The sequence below is a fragment of the Choloepus didactylus genome, chromosome 9, assembly GCF_015220235.1.
Source record: "Choloepus didactylus isolate mChoDid1 chromosome 9, mChoDid1.pri, whole genome shotgun sequence".
Taxonomy (NCBI): Eukaryota; Metazoa; Chordata; class Mammalia; order Pilosa; family Megalonychidae; genus Choloepus; species Choloepus didactylus.
Genome location: NC_051315.1, coordinates 23,652,111 through 23,674,214, shown reverse-complemented (window position 1 = coordinate 23,674,214; position 22,104 = coordinate 23,652,111). Strand labels below are relative to the sequence as shown.

The 22,104-nt window shown below is 36.7% G+C and overlaps 1 protein-coding gene across 10 annotated transcripts in view; it reads right to left on the bottom strand.

Annotated features, from left to right (window-relative positions):
• R3HDM1 (R3H domain containing 1) overlaps positions 1 to 22,104 on the bottom strand; it is a 205,252-nt gene that overhangs the window by 7,765 nt on the left and 175,383 nt on the right. For all 10 annotated transcript variants that reach the window (XM_037848731.1, XM_037848729.1, XM_037848727.1 and 7 more), the window contains 3 exons: positions 10,996 to 11,099; positions 8,799 to 8,971; positions 3,166 to 3,310 (listed from right to left, as the gene is read on the bottom strand). In XM_037848731.1, coding sequence (XP_037704659.1) covers positions 3,166 to 3,310; positions 8,799 to 8,971; positions 10,996 to 11,099 — 422 coding nt within the window. The remainder of the gene's footprint in view (positions 1 to 3,165; positions 3,311 to 8,798; positions 8,972 to 10,995; positions 11,100 to 22,104) is intronic.

The following is a 22,104-nucleotide window of genomic DNA, read 5'->3' as shown; positions in this document are numbered from 1 at the left end:
ATTTGAATGCCATTTCTTTCTTTTTCTTGCCTAATTGCTCTGGGTAGAACTTTCAGTAAAATGTTGAGTAACTGTGGTGACAGTGGGAATCCTACACTTGTTCTTGATCTTCCAGGGAAAGCTTTCAGTTTTTCACCACGGAGTAAAGTGTTAGCTGTGGGTTTTCATACATGCCCTAAAGGATGTTTGTTTCCTTCTCTTCCTAGTTTTCTAAGTGTTTTTACCAAAAAGTGCTAGATTTTGTCAGATGCCTTTTCTGCATCAATTGAGATAATCATGTGTTTTTCTTCCCTTCATTCTATTAATGTGGTGTATAGTGTTAATTGATTTTCTTATGTTGAACCACCCTTGCATACCTGGGATAAATCCCACTTGATCATGATGTATAATTTTTCTAATGTGCTATTTGATTCAGTTTACTAGTATTTTCTTGAGGATTTTTGCATCTATATTTATGAGGGATATTGGCATGTAATTTTCTTGTCTTGTGATATCCTTATTTGGCTTTGGATCAGGGTAATGCTGACCACAGAATGAGCAGGGAGGTGTTTTCTCCTCTTCAATTTTTTGGAAGAGTTTGAGCAGGGTTGGTGTTTATTCTTCTTGGTATGTTTGGTGGAAGTCAGCAGTGAAGCCACCTGGTCCTGGGCTTTTCTTTGCTGGGAACTTTTTGATTATTATTTCAATCTCTTTGTAATTGGTCCACTGAGATTGTCTGTTTCTTCTTAAGTCAGTGTAGGAAGTTTGTGTGCTTCTAGGAATTTGTCCATTTCATCTAGGTTATCTAATTTGTGCAACTGTTCTTAATATCTTCTTATAATCCATTTTATTTCTGTGGGGTTGGTAGTAACATCTCCCCTTTCATTCCTGATTTTATATTTGCATCTTCTCTGTTTCTCATTCTATCTAAAGGTTTGTAAAACTGTTAATATTTTGGTGTATGTCTTTTCAGTCTTTGCTCTATATATGCATGTGTTGTGTATCCTGCCAACACTAAGAAAACTGAAATGTAATTTACATACAATAAAATGCAGATAAAGAGTTTGATGAATTTTGAAAAATTTTACAAACCTGTATAACCACGACCCTACTAAGATATAGAACATTTCTATAACCTAAAAATTTTCCTTCCAGTCAATTCTACCCTCTACCCTCAAAGCTATCTGATTTCTAACATCATACACTAGATGTGCCTGTAGCTGAATTTCATATAATTGAAACTGTACAGTAGGCTTTCATTTTGTGTCTGGTTTGTTTGCTGGTTAGCACAGTGACTCTGAGATACATCTGTGTCAGTAGCTTGTTGGATCTTTTCTATTGCTGAGTGATTTTCCACAGTGAGGATATACTGCAATTTATTTGTTCTCCTGTTGATGGACATTTGGGTCATGTCCAGTTTGGGCTATTACAAAAAAGTTGTTATGAATATTCTTGTACAAGTCTGTGTGGATATGTTTTCATTTCTCTTGATTAAATAGCCAGGAATGGAATTGCTGGGTTGTATGGTAAGTCATTAACTTTGTATGAAACTACCACCTTTTCCCAAAGTGGTTGTATCATTTTATACTGCCACCACCACTGTGTGAGAGTTTTAGTTGCTTCATATCTTCACCAACACTTGGTGCTGTTGGTCTTTCTGATTTAAGCTATTCTAGTGGGTATGAAGTATTATCTCATTCTGATTTTAATAGTCATTTCTGTAATGGCTAATGACGTTGAACACTGTTCCAGTTTGTTAATGCTGCCATTATGCAAAATATCAGAAATGGATAGCCTTTTATAAAGGGGGTTTATTTGGTTACAAATTTACAGTCCTGAGGCCATAAAAGTGTTCAAACTAAGGCATCAACAAGAAGATACCTTCACTAAAGAACGTCCGATGGCATCCAGAACACCTCTGTCAGCTGGGAAGGCATGTGGCTGGTGTCTGCTGGTCTGGGGTTGAGTTTCAGCTCCTCAGTCAGCTCCTGTGCGCCCTTAGCTTAGTGTCTCCAAATGTCCTTCTGTCCACAATTCCAAACATCTCTAAGAATCAGCAACATCTCTGCCAGCTTCCAATCATCTAACATCTGTGTGTCTTGGCTTAGCATATCCCAGGGTGTTTTCGTCTGTCTGCCCTCTGTGAGCTCCCTTTAAAGGACTCCAGTAAACTAATCAAGACCTACCCTGATTGGGTGCAGTCAAATCTCCATGGAAACATTCAATCAAGAGGTCACACCCTAATCAAAAAGATTAATAACTCTGACCCCCACAAGATTGCATTAAAGAATATGGCTTTTTGGGGGACATAATAGATCCAAACTGGCACAAACGCCTTTTCAAGGGCTTATTGGGTTGTTTGTATATCTTCTTTTGTGAAATGTCTGTGTAATCTGTTAAAATCATTCATCATTTTGTGACTATTTCCCTTTTAAAAGATTCTTTAAAACATGGGGCTTAGACAACCGCATAGTATTCCTTTTATGCATTTACCATAATTTAGCCAATCCTTACTGAATGAAATTTAGGTTGATTTTGAATTTTTTGCCACAGGATTCTTCTGTGCATTTTTCTTTGTGTGCATTATCCTTAGGATAAATTCTAGGAAATAAAATGAATGATTTCCATATTATTTTTTAATCACCCATAAATACCTATTCCTCATACTAGACTGAAGGTTGATAAGGGTGAGGACTTCACCTTATTCATCTTTTTACATCAGGGACACAGTATGCCATCAATTAATTAATGGTTGCTAAATAAATTCTTGATATTTATTACTTAATAAAGAAACTAGAAATAGAGAACAAATATAGAAAAATGTGTTATTAGGATTCTAAGGATAAGTTAACTTATTTAGTTTTATCATTTAAAGTAATTATCAAATGACAATAATTATCAGATCATTTTCTCTGTGAAAAGCAGCTTTTCGATCTCAACTTAGCTGTGATCTCATCTTTAAAAATAGCTTTCTCAGAATCAAGCTGTTTCTAGTGTTTAGCAATAAAGTGCAAGTGAAAATTACAAAGTTTCACAAATGAAATGAGTCTCATATGCCTTGTTGGAGGTGAAAATGCAGTCCTGATAGGAAAATGAAAGGCAGCAGTAGTAGAACCAAGGTAAATTATAGAGTAACTGGGAATGGATGTCTTAAAATTCTGTGGGGCTAGTTTCATGCATACTTACCTTGTCCAGGGACAAAAGGTCTAGAAAAGTGGGGCATGATCGAAAGTGGTGGGCCGGAGGGACGTACAGTTTTCAGGGTAGACAGCTGAGCTGGTGCTGGTGACTGAGCTGGTGAAATAATGGGACTACTGAGTTGAGGGCTGTGCTGTAATTACAATACATTAAGAAAATGGGTCAGTATTTTAGACAGGCTTTTTGCAAATTTCCTTATTAATAAACATTTTTTATTTCTGATAACAAATATGTATTTTTTTGTAAAAATCCCAACCATTATAGAAATATAAAATCTCTAACTCCCAAAAAGAAACACTGACGGCACTGTTTCTATGCATATGTGTTTACACATACAGTTTTTACAAAAATGGGAACAGATTATAGATCCTATTTTTGTAATTTGTTTTTATACCTTAACAAAATTATAGATACTTTTCCATGAGAGAATATAAACATTTACCTTATTTTTTTCACATTAAATGTTGTTTTATTTTAATATTTTATTTCCTAACAATTTCATCTTTAGAGAATAACTACCAAAATAGTGCAAAGAATTCCCAGAGCTCCCAAATGTTAACATCATATTACATTTGCTTTCACTCCTATTTTTTTCCTGAACTGTTTGAGAGTGAGTTGCACACATAATGTCTCTTAATCCAGAAATATTTTGTGTCTATTTCCCAAAACTAAGGACATTTTCTTATGAAACCACAGATCAAAATCGGTGGAAAATCTGATCAAAATCAGGAAATTAACACTATGATATCCTAATTTATAGACTTTACTCAGATTTTATCAATTGACCTACTAACGTCCTTTTTGGTAAAAGAAAAATTTCTGCTTCTATTCCAGAATCTAGTCTAGAATCAAGTACTGCTCTCGGTTGTCATGTTTCTTTAATCTTTAATCTGGAACAGAGCATCAGTCTTTCTTTTTTCATGACTTTGACATTTTGAACATCAGTTTCTGAAGACTATTTTATAAAGGTAAGTTCCACAGTTTCAGTCAGGTCCCACGTGGGGGGTGGGGGATGGGTAGTGAGATCACCTGCCGAAGTGGTTTAGAATTTCCCTCAGTTGGATTTGTCTGTCTTCTCCTCATCAATAAATTCATGATGAGCATCCTGGGAACGAATACCAGAGGTGATGCCTCTTTTTCAATGCATCACATCAAGAGGAACTTGATGTCCATTTACATCACAGTACTGGTAATGTTTACTTTGATCACTTTGTACAGCTCAACAAGCAGTTATATAGGTAATTTCAAAAACTGTTATGGGTTACAGTTCCACAGTTTCAGTTCTTTCCTTATCATGCAATATAGGGTATATACAGAAAGGTGAAGATGTTCAAAGCACAATTCAACGAATACTTTAGAGCAAATTTCAAAGGATGTTAAAGGTTACAGTTCCATCATATCATTTACCTGCTTCTAGCGATTCCAAACCCCCAGCACCTAAAAATATATATATATCTCTAAAGTTTCAGTATTCATAGACCTTTGTTAAATCTTGTTTGTTGCTACCCCTTCCTCTGACCTAATCAATTTCTCCACATACCATACAATCATCCATGCATCCTTTCACTTTTAATCTCTGTGTTGCTGGGTCCAAGATGAGTCTCTATGTAAACAGCATATTTATGGTTCCTATTTTAAATCCATTCTACCATTCTTTATCTTTTAATTGGGGAGTTTAATCTAGTCACATTTATTGTTATTACTGTGAAGGCAGTTCTTGAATCAGCCATCTTATCCTTTGATTTTTATTTGTCAGATCTATTTTTGCCCACTTTCTCTTTATTTCCTTTAAATTGCCCTTACTAATGCCCTTCAGTTCTGAGCCCTTCTCCAGGCCTCCCTCTCCTTTTTTTTTCTCAGCCAGTAGAGCTCCCTTTAGTATTTCTTATAGGGTAGGCCTTTTGTTAACAAATCCTCTCTCAGCATTTGTTTGTGAAAATTTTAAGCTCTCCCTCAATTTTGAAGGAGAGCTTTGCTGGATAAAGAATTCTTGACTGGCAATTTTTCTCTTTCAGAATTTTAAATATGACATATCACTTCCTTCTCACCTCCATGGTGTGCACTGAGTAGTCACTACTTAAGTCTTATGTTGTTTCCCTATGTGGTGAACTGCTTCTCCCTTGTTGCTTTCAGAACTTTCTCCTTCTCTTCAGCATTTGACATTGTGATCAGAATATGTCTTGGAGTGGGTTTATTTGGATTTATTTTATTTGGAGTTCACTGGACTTCTTTGATTTGCATATTTATGTCATTTAGAAGGGCTGGGAAGTTTTCCCCAACAATGTCTTAGAATACTCTTCTCAGTCCTTTATTCTTCTCTTCACCTTCTGGAACACCAGTAAGTCTTATATTTGTGTGCTTCATGTTGTCTATCATTTCTCTGAGATTCATCTCAAATTTCTAATTTTTTTTCATCATTCATTATTTTGTGCTTTCATATTCCATCATCCTGTCTTCGAGTTCGCTAATTCATTCCTCTACCTCTTTAAATCTGCTGTTGTGTCTCTTAAGAATATTTTAAATTTGATCAACAGTATCTTCTTTTCCATAAGATCTCTATTTTCTTATTTACTCTTACAAATTCTTCTTTATGCTCTTCTAGGGTATTCTTCATGTCCTTTATATCCTGAGCCATGATATTGGTGTTTGTGATTACATCTTTGATTAATTGCTCCAAGTTCTGTGTCTCCTCTTTTAAATTTGGTTGTTTGGGCTATCTGTATCTTCTGGTTTCTTCATATGATTTATAATATTCTGCTGTTCTTGGCCTCTTGGCATTTGCTTATCTTGATAGAGTTCTTTTAGTATATGCAGGATTATTTGAACATTTAACTATATTTTTGCAGAGCTCCACCTTGGTGGAATGCACTTTCCCTGAAGACCAGCAAATAGTGTTCTTCAGCCACTTCTTACACTCAAGCCAGTTCTCCCTCAACTTTTTCTATGCACTGAGTGGGGGTCCAAACCTTGTGGAGGTCAAATCAGTGCACCAATTTTCCGTGTGCACTGGGGTCTGCCAGCCCTGTGGGTGGGGGTGTGCCCTGTGCAGGTTGGCAGGGAGTCCTCTCTAGGAAACTGGTCCCAGACATTCCTGGAGCTGCGGGTGGAATACTCTGGGGCTGCAGAGCTGTATGTCTCACCCTCCAGCTCAGATTCCCCACAGCCCCTGTCTGCCATGCACCCACAAGTCCCTGGGATTGGGAGAGGGCTCCTGGCACTTCTGTGTGGCACCCTGGCCCCTAGGCTGTGTACAAAGCCTGCTGAATCCTGAATTCCCTCAAGGAAACTCTTCACCACAGGGCTGTGCAGGGTTGTCTGCCCAGCCAATTGCAAAGATGGCTGTACAGGGCATGGAAACCTGCCCCCTCTGTGCTCGTTGGCCTGCTCCAAATGTCAGTCCCTGGCAAGGGGGCTCTTGGCCATGGGTCTCTGAAGGGTTATCACATGAGCCAAGTGCTGAGGAGGGTGCAGGGTGCATGGAAACCTGCTCCCCTCTGTGCTCGTCCTTCTGCTCCAACTGTCTATTCCCTGGTGGCGTCCTGGGCTGCAAACTCACTGGTTTTGAACACAGTCTCTTGGCTTCTCTGAGTACACACTCACTATGGGTGTAGAAGTCCCTGCCAAGCTGGTAGGACCCTGGAAATGCTGTTCTAGAGTGCTTTCTGTCCTTTATCTAGTGTTTGTCATGGAGGAGAATTTTCTTCTGCCTCTCCTAATCCACCATCTTCCCGTAACTCTCTCCCACTTATGCTTTCATTTATTTATATCTGTGTGGACTCATAGGTTATTATTTTATTCTGTGAATTATCATTCATTTCTATCATTATTCTGATGCATAAAGACTCCATGTCTAATCCTGTATCCTTTGACATGTCCTATTCATTCTTTGAGTACTTCTTTACTTTCTGGCACAGCAAGATGTTCCAAGCTCAATTTGTACTTTCCTTGCTCCAAAACTGGCAGCAGTCATTTCTCCTGGTTCCTTTAAGTGGCAAATGGTATTTAGAAACCATGATCTGGATGATAGATGTATCTCATTATTGTTAATAGGTATACTTCAGGGAATTTTCCTGAATGGTACCAGTAATTTATTTAACCAGTTACCTATTGATGAAGATTGAAGCTATTTCCATTTTTCAATGTTACAACAGGGAAGCAAGAAATGTCTGTGTACATGTCTTTTTGTATGCTTGTGCCACAATTTTTAATGGGCCAATTTCTAAAAATGGATTTGCAGATCAAAGGTTATGCCCCTTGTACATTTTGAAAAATATTACCAAAATGTACTCCAAATAGACGTGTACACATTTTACACTACCACCAAGAATGTACAAGAAAGCTTCTAACTGCATCTTTGCTAACACTGCAAATTGTTATTCTCCTTAAATTTTCCAAATCATATAGAATAAAAATATTTTTATATATTCATCTGTGTAATGGCCATTTAGATTTTGAACTAGTTTATAAATGACTTTTGATCCTTTATTCTGCTATGAATTTGTCATGTATTGAAAATATTTTTTCAAAACCTTTTAAAATTTCAATCAATTAAAATAGCAGAGAGGAGTACAATGAACTTTTCATGTAGTCACCATCCAGCTTCAACTGTATCCCTCCTGCTTTGTTTTCCTGAAGTATTTAAAGCAAATCTCAGCTATCACATCATTTCCCTATTTCAGTATATAAATGTTTGTAATAGAGAACTATTATTTAAAATACATCATTATCATACCATAAAATTAACATACTTAAATATCTTTTTTCTTCAAAAATTTCTTCTGACTGATAAACAGCCACACAAGATCCCGATGTTGCATCTTACCGTAATACATCGAGTCTCTTTTTTAAGCTGTAACTGCCCCACTCCCCTTATTAAAAATGCCATTTGTTTTAAAAAAGCAGGCCAATCTGTCAGTAAAATATCTATGGTATCATGAATTTCTTTTTCTTTTCATATTTCCTAGTAAATTAGTAGCTAGACTTACAGGCTTGATTATACCCAGGCTCAATTTTTTATTAATCACTGATAATGCTGCATACCTCTTTACATACCACATTTGGAGGCAAATAATGCTTGGTTGCCCCAATCAGGGATGCAACCATTGATCAGTGGGTTCAAGTGTTGTCTGCCTAATCCATCCATTTTCCAGTTCCCCGTACACCATTTAATTAGTGTTTTCAGCATGTGCCAATGATATGTGCCTTGATCCAGTATAGCAATAGGGTTACAAATCAGTCATTTTCAAATTCTTCCATTGCTCTGCATTTACTACTTGGATTTCTTGTATGATGAAGAACATTCCCTTATCAACTATTTGGTTACCTTAAAATATAGTTCATCTGAGAATGACAGGAAAAAGGCTTGATTCTTTCTCTTTATCAAATTTTAGATAGAGTCTATCTCTCATGATTTTTTAAGTTAAAAAACGTTTGGACATGCAGAAGTTGGAAAATGATACTGAAATATTAAAAAAAAATCTGGATATAGAGATGTTCAAACTTCTTTACTAATTTGCATAAGAAGATTTCAAACTCGGTGTTAAGTCTTATAGGTCAATCTTATTATGTAACTAAAATGTTGTCAAATTTCAAAATGATAACGAACAAAGGAGGCACCATACCTGGACAATATTGTCAACATTGCTAAATTCCACACACTTCTGTCCCCTCTGGTGGTCACAGTAGTACTTGTTTTGTTTCCACTGGGGAGGCGAGTGGGCACGAGACTGTGGGTTGTTTGGTACGCTGAGCTGCATCATCACCACCCCTCCACCAGGGGGCGGAGGTGGCACAGCTGAAAAACAGAATGAGGCCACCGCAATCAGTATGCTTAGCAATTAGCTGGCCTTTCTGAACACTAGGATAAGGGCAATAATTTTACAGTTCTGAACAAAATTTTACCATTAGATATGTAAGCCAGATTTAAGCTCTAGTGTTTCATGCTATAAGCAATGTGTGCTTAAGAAAAGGCGTTAAAATTGACTCCACAGACATAAACACCTCATTTCACCTAAAAGTAAGTAAGAGGCCTGTAGTTACTGAGGAAAGCCATTTACCTCCTGCAGGATCTAGTAGATATAATCTGCAAAGGGGCTTACTTTTTAAAATGAATTGATTTTAAAACAGGGATTATTTTGAACACACATAATATCTCTGGGAAAAAATTAATATCTGACAGAAACACTGATAGAAAGTGAATTAGTAAATAAATTTCATGTAGTGGAAAAAAGAATGGGACATGGGAGCCAGAATGTACAATTTTAGTATCCTGAAATATCCTATAACTCTGGGAAAATTATTTAATGTTTTTTTACTTATGTTTTCTTACCTGGAAACTGAGGCTAGGGAGGCCTTCCTGGCTGCCTCTAGAGAGAGCTGTAAGATCACGTGTGTAAAAGCACTTTGCTAATTGCACAGTACAGATAAACAGGTTATATCTATCTTACCTTATTTACTTCTCTTGTGTACTAGCACCTCAGCAGTACTAGCATTAGGCATGTACTTCATCTGCCACTAACCTCGTCTGTGTGAGGAAGCAATCCTGTGCCCTGTCTTCAGGACCATAGCTTACACTGTAGTAACTGTAACCATAATGGTAGTTTCCAGCTCCCTAGAAATGGAACCGACTGAACTTTCTAGGCAAAACTTAGAAGAGCTTAGGGACATCGCGAAGTTCTCCTTGGTCATTACAGCTCATGCTGCATGCAGCCAGTATTAGTCATTTACTTGATAACCATTTACTGACTGTGTTTTTCCAGGAGCTTAAGACTATTGTCAACATATTATTACAATAAAATACGGTGTTCTAAAAATGTTTGTCTTTAGGACTGGGGAAGAGGTGATCTTTGAGTCAAATTTTAAGGATGAGAAGGATTTTTGCAAACAGAAAGATGGTGGAAGGGCATTCCAGGCAGAAGGAATATTAGGTGCAAAGGCAGTTTTGGCATGAAAAAGTGTGGAGTATTCTGGAAACAAAGTTCTGTAAGACTTGAGCATGTAACTATAAATAGGAGGTTTGCTTTCTAGGGAGTCCAGATGGGAAATCTAAGTTTTTTATTCAGAGCAATGATTATGTTCCAAAAAATTTTGAGATGGAGTGTGAGTGTGTGTGTGAGTGTTTGGGAGGAGGAAAGTTGGGGGAAGAGGGAACGTGAGACAAACAAATCAGTTAAGAGACCATTGCAAATAAGTCATGAAATAAATTAGCCAAAAGTACCAGCAGTGGAGAAAGAAAGAAGGTATCAGATTTGAGGAGCTTACAATGCATGAATGTGAAAGAGGAGGATAGAAGGGAATTTGTTTTGACTTTGAAATTTCTGCCTTGGTCTCTAGGTGGAAGGTGAGGTAAGGAATGCAGGAGGAGGAGGAAGTTGGGGAAAATACTGAGTCTGCCTTGGACATCTGGATAGGGATGTCCAGCAGGCAGTCAACTATATGGTTTTGTTTCAGCAAAAATAAGACTTGGGAGGTACTGGCAAAAAAACACTGGTTAAAAGAATTCAGAGTGGTTGGATCACCCAGAAAAAGCTTGAAGAGTAATAAGAGGAGGAACTAGGACAGGACCCCAGAGAATATGAGCAGGAAAGGAGAGCCTGAAGGAGGAAAATCAGGACAGCAGTGTGGAAGTAGTAGTACAAGTCAAAGGAGTGGACTGAACATGTTAACCCTGAATTAGTACGGCACCCTTAATATCCTGGCTATGCCTTGGCACATAACAAGTTGAGAAACTTCTTCTAGAAATGCCTAAGGAACTTAATTTACTACTTTTCAGATGGACAAACCATTCCCCCCTTTGTTTTTTCAGTTATCTATTCATACCTGCACAGTGGTGACTTTGAAGCTGTTGGGAATTGCATGGTGAAGTAGTTCGAGGAAACTGTACTTGTTCTGATCCTGGATGTTGCAAGTAACCTATTGATGAGCTATGGGGAATAAAATCAAACAAACACAAAAATCACAGCACAATGAGACGGAGAGGACTGTAAAGATTTTTGAATGAACGGTCTAAAAAATTTATTTAAATACAATTTCAAATAAGTTAGCAGTAAAAGTCAATTCGAATACTTTGTGGATTATAAATACTTTATTATACAGAAATCTCTTTATATTTAAGGCAATAACATTGATTTTTAAAAATAAGGAAAAAAACAACTCCTAATTCCACCATTTTAGTAATTTTGCAACATATTATGTATTTGGGCTTTATATTGCTCAAATAATTGTTTTTAAAAGAACAAAATTAGCTTTTACTAAGTACAATGATAAATTTTTGGAACTCACTGTGCTATATTTTAGAAAAGAGAAATGTAGTTTGACAATGATGAGACCCAGAAAATATTTTATTTCTTACAGAATGTACTACTTAAAAATAAAGGAAATAATAGAACATGATTCTGACAAATTTTCAGTAAATACTGAAGAAAAGAAATGGCTGTTAGTGTAAAACCATTAAGTTATTGCTGTATTTTTTGAACAGTCTTTGAGACTCAACATAATATGAGATTTGTCATAATATGCCTCTTACAGTTTTCTGTTTAGAAAATTCCTCCAGGATAATAGTGTAAAATCAGAGTGATTCTTTAAATTGTTTCTGAGAATTTTCAATTAATTAGAAATCTTAATATATAAAACCCTATTAATTGCCAATTAGTCTTTTTTAATTCATTTAAGCCCTCTTTAGAAAAAGCAATATTTCTTAATCTAGCTTGAACAACTTTTTACACTTGCATCTCACAGTTATACTAAAAATACTACTTTAGATTAAACTTTCAAATTATAGAGAATATGCGGGAAATGTTAAACAACACACGATGCAATCAGGAAAATCTAGACTATGGCGAACTACAACATGAGAGTGTACAACATGAGAAATATTTGCAGGATAGTTGGAAATACAAATACTAATGGGATATTTAATGAAATTAAGAAATTATTGTTAAATTTTCTGTATTTGTGAAATAAATGATTATTTTTAAAGACCTTTTAGAGTTATTTATACTGAAATATTATGAACAGAATAATTTATTTTGGATTTATTTCAAAATAATATGGGATAGGGAAGAAGTAGGGTTTGGATGAAAACAGATTAGTTATTAGCTAATACATGTTAAAGCTAAGTGATGGGTACATGGGGGTTCAGTACACTGCTGACTACTTAAATGTACATTTAAAAAATGTCCATTTTAAAAAGTTAAATGATTCTCTACTTCAGCCTGAAAATTCCCTAATTAATAAGAACTAGTAAAGTTTTACTGTTTTTTAGAGTCAGTAACTCAGTGCAGTTTAATAAAAAGGAGAAAAGGAGGAATGTAAAGGGAGGATATCATAGAAAGAGATTTTGGACCATGTAAGACAAAATGTAAAAACAGTGCTTTCTGAAACTGAATGTTAACTAGGACTGGAATGCATTATTTGAATATTAGCTACCTGTGGAAATGATGCAACTTAACAGATGCTACTGAGAACATTAAGTGAGCTCCCTGAGACCATGCAGGGCACCACCCTGAAGTGGTTCTTTAAGCACAGTCCAATGGCTCACTCAAGTTCTATGGCACAGGGATAGAAGGTATCCTAAATGGGGTAAAGAATATTCAGGTCACTGAGATGAGTATCCCAATACCACTATGCGATAAACTGCTACTCCGGTTTACCAATCTAGCGGGCTTTAGTTTTAATGAGTATAAACCAGTTTTCTAGCACTAGATTACCCTTTATGTAAATAAATAAAAATAGAGTTTTAGAATTATAAAACTGTGTTCCAGGATTCTACTGAACTCCCTCAAGAGACAGACACTTCAAGGGACATTCTTATTTTCAATTATCATCTAATTTGCATTCTACAAAGGCAGAATGAGAACACATTACAGAATAGAAAAGCATGAGTCAGCCTTTAAATACCACTCTCACTTTAAAGATACATATATTTGTATAAATAACTCAGAAAGAAAAAAAAAAAAAAGAAATAGAAAGAAAGGAACTTTTAAAAGTAAAAATCCAGGCTTGGTCCTTGAAGAAGTTCATATTCTACCTCCAAATAAGAAAATAAAATATTATTAACATGAGCCCCTTTGGTCCCAAACTTTCCAAATAGTTCTGAATTAAAACCAAGAATGTGTAAATTAAAACCAATTAGAATAAAATCAAGGTATTAAAGTCCACTGCACAGAAATTAGTCTTGCCACTTATACCAACTGTTTTGCAAAACTTTTCAGGAGCTGCCTCTTTTCACTGTATGGTGAAGTCTGTCAAATAGCTAAGAAATGCCTCTCTATAGATCACTGGATATTGATGAATGGCATTATAAGATATCCAATGAGTTTCTTCTTTTGGGTTTCTATAGTGTTCATCCTATTCCTACAGTGTTCTATGATTATTCATAAGGTAGAAACTCCCCTTTTCTCCAGTCACTTATTTCTTCATTCTTGTGTTTTGGAATATCAAAGCCATGATGCAAAAAATGGCAAACACATTATATGTTTTTTATATCAGAAATCTATGCAGTCTACTAAAATGTGAAGAAATTTTTTATGTCATATGACCCCTCAGGAGTGCTTTAACTGGCTTTTTAAGGTATAGCAGATACCATTCTGATTAGATCATGGTAGTCTATATGATACACCATAGTACAAATGGTAATTAATGCTTGTTATTAAGCCACATTCACTAGATATTCTTGCAAATTCAATTGATGTTACATTGTATCACTGATATTTAATACTTGGCCTAACACTAGGGATTCTGTGTCAGAAGGCAGCGTGGGTTTGAGTACAAACTCTACTTTCTATTTGCTGTGTAAATTTGAACATATTACTTAAATATGAACTTCATAAATGTTATTTGAATATGAACTTCAGCACTCTCATCAGTAAACATGTATTAACACCTGTCTCAGCAAACTTATAAGAATACTGTGAGGTTCAAAAATAATGTTTATGAAAGCAGGTTTTAAAATAGTAAAATACCATCTTCCAACTTTAATGAAGGAGCTCTATGATAAAAGACGTGGCCAAATAGAGCACAATACAGATAGTCAAACACAAAAATGTTATGTCTTTAATAATTACAGATCCACATTAAAATGAGGTATGTCACCATTTATGAAATGTGCAATAATGAAAAAGTCAGTACCAATGTGATTAGAAATACCTTAAAAATCTTTTATCTAGTAATTCCCCTTTGAGGACTCTATATCAGAGAAGGAATTAAAGCTGCTCTCAAGATGGTTCAATAAAGTGAAAAAATGTTTATGATTTAAATGTTCTGCAATAGGCTAAATTATTTTATGTACATAAAACGGAACAGTATATCAGAAAAAATACATTTACAAAGAAATTTTTAATGACATAACAAAATACCTACTATGTCAAATGAATAAACTATATGCAGTAGGATCTCAACTATGTTAAAACTATATATGAAAAGAAAGAAGACCGAGAGAAAAATATTAAGCTGCCAACAGTGGTTAACTTAGGGTAGTAGGAACACGACTGATTGTTACTCATTTACACCTTTTTAGATTTTCCAAAGAAGCCTGCATACATTCTGTAATTATAAAAAATAAACACAAAAAATACCCTGTGAAAACAGACAAAAAAGTTTGGCTTTTAAAGATTATATCATGGATTTAATTTCAATAATAATCTGAATCTGCTTCAGAAAGCTTCAGCAGATGTTACAGCATGGCCATCTGGAGATGGTTATACTGATATTCTGCAATATAAACCTTCAATTCATTTAAGGGTCAGACTCTTAAGTTAGGCTTGCTATCTCTGGAAAAAAATTATTAGTTTTCTGCCTCATAAACTTTCTGCAAGCGGAGGTGATTTCTTCCTTATTTATTTTTGTGACAAGGGTATATATTTAGGACAGTAAAAATAAAGTCTCAACTAACCAGAATTTGACCAAACTATACCTTCAATTAATGTCAAATAAAACTTTTATTGGTTTTCCCTTAAATGCTAATGCCCAATTTGTCTGGGTTAAATACTTCAAATTATAGAAATATTCATTTAGAGCTCTCCAACAGCCAAATGTGAAATATGAAAAAAAAATGAATATGAATCAAAAATAGAGAAAAGAAAATATTTACAAGAAGAAGGAAAAAAGATGGAAGCAGAAACACGTGATATATGAGTGTTGCTTCCAGGGAACACTAGATCTGGTTTTGTGCTTACTGGCAGCTAATTAAAGTGGTGAACCCAGAGGATTATACAACTCTACTAGGATGATAAAGGAAGGAAGCATTTAAGCCTCTGGCAGGTGCTAAATTACAGACATATTATAATTCTATTCTATGATGAATTTAAAGCATGTAGTTAGTTAATAATAGAGGAATCCAGTGTTTTTCTACATGATTCGAGATAATTCACACTTTTCGAGGAAATGTAGGGGCTGGGCTGGTGATCTTGCACAGAGAGGATTATTTTCCATTTAATAAATAGGTAGGATGCAGAAGTACCTGAAGGTGGGCTAATATTTTCCTTAAAAATGAGCTCTGTTGTGCACTTTGAAGGACTGTATGTTGTGTGAATATATCTCAATAAAATTGCATTAAAAAAAATGAGCTCTGAATTTTCTAAGAACTTAAACAAGTATTTGTGTGAGACCCAATGGTCTATACCACACAGTTCATGAAAAAGATGCCTTTTGATTGACAAACTGTAAGGGCAGGTATTATCAAACACAATCAACCAAAAATGTCTCCAATGCTCCTGGAAGAATGGTTGATTTTGAGAAGGGCCATATTCTGATTGGCCCATCAGGATGAGCCAGCTGTCATCAAGCAGCTGCATTAGTGGACCTGTTGGACATACCACTTAGTGGTTCATTTAACTACAGAAATCATCTGCCAAACAATAATTTTAGTTCATTATGGCTGATCCTAAGCTGTTCTTTTTGGCTATAATTTAGCTACTTCTTAAGTCTGCTCTTAGACGGAGATAATAAAATTGTTACTGACACCAAGGACAACGCTTAGCTTTCTATATCCCACAGCTGAAGAACGTGCACACCATTACTCTAATGTTTCATCCAATCTTTTAAATACAATTTCAATGGAAAGAATGCCAAAATAGAATCATTTCATGGTTTTTGACTCAAAAATGTGTCCTCTTAAATGGATGTTCTTTCCCAATCTGATTTTAGCCAATTACCATTGACCATTAATAAAACAACAATCATCCTATGCTGAAAAAAAAGAGATCAATTGCGATAATTTTCTTGGAAAGACAGATCCAGAAGCCTGAAAAAAGGCCAATATCTTTCATTATTTCTTTAATTATTATACACCTTAGAGAAAGATGTAAAAAGCCATAGCAGTTCTGAAACTACTGAAGACATCAAGATGGAGAATGCCAAATTTGCATTACAAAAGCTTACTTTCCATTCTTTTATTATACCTTCTTAGATGTTGTTCATTAAAGAAATCAAAATAGAGGATATGGTGCTACGTACTGCACAGTACCATCAGATTCATTATTATAGGAATTCTAATATTACCACAGAGCATATTTGTGAGGAGAAAATTCTCATAACTTCTGAAATTTCTGGTTTCAGGTTCAATGACTCCTCTGCTCTAACCTGATCACTTTTCTAACTGGTCACCATAGGCCAGAAGGATGGCACAGAGTTCTCAGGTTGCTCTATGATCCAAGTTTCATGAGAAACCCAGAGGCAGGATTGGGTTAAATTTCAGAGCTGTTGTGAGTCACCTCCCTCTTGTTGCCTTCCTCTAATCCAAACACAAAAATTGCACCACCACAAGCCAAATCATTATGCTTCCTATGCGAACAATGCTTATTTTTTGAGTAAGGGGTTTTCATGCTGGGCTGTTGATTTCTGCTCAGTTGTGTATACACTCAGTGAATTTAAAATGGAGTCCTCAAACTAGGCAATTAAAGAACAAATATCACATGATCATCTTAATACATGTAGAATAAGCATTTTAGAAAAGCCAATACCCTTTCACGATAAAAACTAGATTAGAAGGAAACTTCCTCAATATGATAAAGGGTATCTATGAGAAACTCACAGCTAATGTCATACTTAACTGTGAAAGACTAAGTGCTTTCCCCTTAAAATCAGGAACAAGATAAGAATGTCCACTCTTGCCACTTCTATTCAACACTGTACTGGTGGTTCTAGCTAGGAAAACTAGGCAAGAAAAAGATATGAAATGCATCCAGGAGGACCTAAGGTGGCAGCTAGGTGAGACAGGGCAAAAAAACACCTCTGTGAAAAATACTAGATAAAAGCCAGAAAGTGACCCAGAATACCAGTTCCAGCGTCGCATCATCCAGACAAGGTCTGCTAAATCCACAGGGACCATGCATTTGGTGAAACCAGGCGTCTGCGTTCTGAAACAAGTGAGTGAGCCAGCTGAAAGTCCGGTGGCCATGCTGCGGTGTGGGGAAGCCTTGGGTTGGCATTGGAGATGGACTAGTTTAAAAAAACAACAACAAACAAACAGACAAACCGGGGAGCAGCTGCTGATACAGCGGTGAGAAACCGCGCAGTGAAGCATGGCAGGAATGGGCTGTGCCAACGCCTCAGTATCTGGTGTGGAAGTTAGCCCTTCCCACACCCGCTGCTAATTGTCTCGGAGCCAGGAGGGCAGAGGGGAGCCAAAAGGAGAAAGAAACTGCGCCCCGTGCAGCCATCTTCCCGGCGGGCTGGGGTCACAACCCAGAGCCGCGCCAAGGGTCCCAGTGTGACAGGGAGTGTTTCCCACAGCACCACGCACACGCCACAGTACAGGCCATGGACAGTGGCCTTTAGTGCACCCGCAGCTAATTGTCCCGGAGCTAGGAAGGTGGAGCTGTGTGAAAAGGGGGAATTAACATACCCTATTCAGCCATCGTTACAGCAGGCTGGGAATGCCCCTGCACAGCCCAGTGGCCCAGGGCTTCCCCGGAGGGCCAGCGCACACTTGTAAAGTGGCACAGCCTTCCCCCAGCAGAGGTCCTGGAAGAGCATGGATGAGAAGGGAGACCCGCTCGGAAATCCCAGGGACCCTACGCCAATACCAAGGACTTGTGGGTTAGCGGCAGAGACAATCTGTGGCAAGATGGAAATGAAGGCTTAGACTCTTGCAACAGCCTTAAATCTCCAGGAACACTTGGGAGGTTTGATTATTAAAGCTGCCCTGCCTCCCTAACCTCTCAGACACATGCCCCTCATTCAAGGCAGACAGCACCAAAAATACACCCAAACTTGGTGCACAAATTGAACCCCACAAGAATCAGACCCCCACACACCACAAAGACAAAGTCGGGGAGAACTGACTTGAGGGGAATAGGTGACTTGCGGACGCCATCTGCTGGTTAGTTAGAGAAAGACTATGCCACCAAGCTGTGGATCTGACAAATTAGAGACTGGTGTTTTTCATATTCTGAAAGAACTTTATCAAGTACAGCAAATGCCAAGAGGCCAAAAACAACAGAAAATCTTAAAGCATATGATAAAACCAGACGATATGGAGAACCCAAACCCAAACACCCAAATCAAAAGATCAGAGGAGACCAAGTACTTGGCGCAATAAATCAAAGAACTAAAGACAAACAATGAGAGCATGGCACACAATATAAAAGAAATGAAGACCCTAGAAGAGCATAAATAAGAAATTGCAAGAGTAAATAAAAAACTAGAAGATCTTATGGAACTAAAAGAAACGGTTGACCAAATTAAAAAGATTCTGGATACTCATAGTACAAGACTAGAGGAAGCTGAACAACGACTCAGCGTCCTTGAGGACCACAGAACAGAAAATGAAAGAACAAAAGAAAGAATGGGGAAAAAATCAAAAACATTGAAATGGATCTCAGGGATATGACAGATAAAATGAAACGTCCAAATTTAAGACTCATTGGTGTCCCAGAAGGGGAAGACAAGGGTAAAGGTCTAGAAAGAGTATTCAAAGAAATTGTTGGGGAAAACTTCCCAAACCTTCTACACAATATAAATACACAAAGTATAAATGCCCAGTGAACTCCAAATAGAATAAATCCAAATAAACCCACTCCAAGATATATTCCAATCAGACTGTGAAATACTGAAGAGAAGGAGGAAGTTCTGAAAGCAGCAAGAGAAGAGCAATTTACCACACACAAAGGAAACAACATAAGACTAAGAAGTGACTACTCAGAGGCCACCAAGGAGGCGAGAAGGCAGTGGCATGACATACATAAAATTCTAAGAGAGAAAAACTTCTAACCAAAAATACTTTATCCAGCAAAACTCTCTTTCAAATTTGAGGGAGAGCTTAAATTTTTCACAGACAAACAAATGCTGAGAGATTTTGCTAATAAAAGACCTGCCCTACTTCAGATACTAAAGGGAGCCCTACCGACAGAGAAACAAAGAAAGGAGAGAGAGATATAGAGAAATTTAACAGACATAAATAGAACATTACATCCTAAATCACCAGGACACACATTCTTCTCTAGTGATCACGGATCTTTCTCCAGAATAGACCATATGCTGGGACATAAAACAAGCCTCAATAAATTTTAAAAAAATTGAATTTATTCAAAGCACATTCTCTGACCTCAATGGAATACAAATAGAAGTCAATAAACCATCAGAGACTTAGAAAATTCACAAACACTGGAGGTTAAAAATGAGGGGGAGATGAAAACATTCCCGGAAAATCAAAAGCTGAGGGACTTCATCACCAGTACATCAGCCCTATAAGAAACGCTAAAGGGAATTGTGCAGGCTGAAAGGAAGGGACACTAAACAATTGACTGAAACCACATGAAGAAATAAAGATTTCCAGTAAAGATCACATGGTAATTATAAATACCAATACCACTGTATTTTTGATTTGTAAGTCCACTATTAACTTCCCACAGGATCTAAAATAAACTGTAATGATAAATCAGTGGTTTTGGACTCAATGTAAAATATGTAATTTTTGACAAGAACTACATAAAGGTGGGGGAATGGAGGAGTATAGGAACATAGTTTATGTGTCATATTGAAGTTAAGTTGGTATGAAAGAAAAACAAGATTGTTATAGATTTAAGAGGTTAAATTTAAGCCCCAAGGTAAACACAAAGAAAGTATCAAGAAAATATGACCACAGAGATAAAAAGTAGAGTATGGGTTACAAGAAGTGGGGGAAGGGGCAATGGGGAGTTAAGAAATGAGTGTAGGGTTTCTGTTTTGGGTGAAGGGAAATTTCTAGTAATGCATGGTGGGAAGGTGATCGCATTGCAACATTCCAAGTGTGATTAATCCCACTAGTGGAATGCTAGGGAGGGGTTGGAATGGGAAGATTTAGGCTGTATATATGTTTCCACAAGTGGGGGAAAAAAAAAAAAACGACAGTCTAAATAGATAATGACAATTAAATGCCAAGGATGATCCTGGATGGGATCTGAGGATAGAGGAGAGGAGGCTCAAAGGGACACAGTTGGAACATAAGAAAAAAAAAAAAAAGGGAAATACAGAATGTAAGCTTTGTATCAATGTTGAATTTCTTGAACTTGTTAGCTGCGCATAATGGGATTGCATAAAAAAGAATGTTCTTGTTCATGGGAAATGCATATGTGAATTATATTGTTTGTTCAAGGATGTGTGCAGCTTGCTCTCATGTTCAGAAGACAGAGCAATAGATGATGGATGATAGATAGGGAAAGAAAGAAATGGTGGTGTGACAGGGTGTTAAAGTTGGTGGATCAGGGTATTGGGAGAGGGGGGTTGGGGTATGCTGGAGTTCTGTGTATGGGGTTTGTATTGTTTTTACAACTGTTCCTGTAAGTTTGAATTTATTTCAAAATAAAATTTAAAAAAGAAAAAAAAATGTATCCAAATTGGGAGGGAGATGGTAAAGCTATCTCACATGGCACATGACACGATCTTGTATACAGAAAATCCTAAGGAGTATTCTAAGAAATTATTAGAATAAATGAATGAATTATTAGAATAAATAAATGAATGATTAGATGAGTGAATATACCATAATATATTTATTCATTCTATTCTACTCTATTCGGGTTGTTTCCAGTATTATGTTAATCATTACTGCAATAAACATTCATATACATGCCTCTGGTACATGTGTAAAGAATTTTTTAAGACAGAGGCTGGCAAACTTTTTCTGTGATTGGCCAGCTAATAAATATTTTAGGCTTTGCAGGACATGTTTGGTCTCTTGTTCTACTTTCTTCTTTGATTTTTAAAATAATCCTTTAGGGATCAGACACCCAGGGGAGTGAATCTCCCTGGCAACGTGGAATATGACTCCCGGGGAGGAATGTAGACCTGGCATCGTGGGATGGAGAACATCTTCTTGACCAAAAGGGGGATGTGAAAGGAAGTGAAATAAGCTTCAGTAGCAGAGAGATTCCAAAAGGAGCCGAGAGGCCACTCTGGTGGGCACTCTTACGCACACTTTAGACAACCCTTTTTAGGTTCTAAAGAATTGGGGTAGCTGGTGGTGGATACCTGAAACTATCAAACTACAACCCAGAACCCAAGAATCTCAAAGACAGTTGTATAAAAATGTAGCTTATGAGGGGTGACAATGGGATTGGGAAAGCCATAAGGACCACACTCCACTTTGTCTAGTTTATGGATGGATGAGTAGAAAAATAGGGGAAGGAAACAAACAGACAAAGGTACCCAGTGTTCTTTTTTACTTCAATTGCTCTTTTTCACTCTAATAATTATTCTTGTTATTTTTGTGTGTGTGCTAACGAAGGTGTCAGGGATTGATTTAGATGATGAATGTACAACTATGTAATGGTACTGTGAACAATCGAAAGTACGATTTGTTTTGTATGACTGCGTGGTATGTGAATATATCTCAATAAAATGAAGATAAAAAAACAAAACAAAACAAAAAAAACAACATAGTACTGTGCAACACAGTGAGCCCTATTGTAAACGATGGACTATAGTTAATAGTACAATTATAAAGATGTT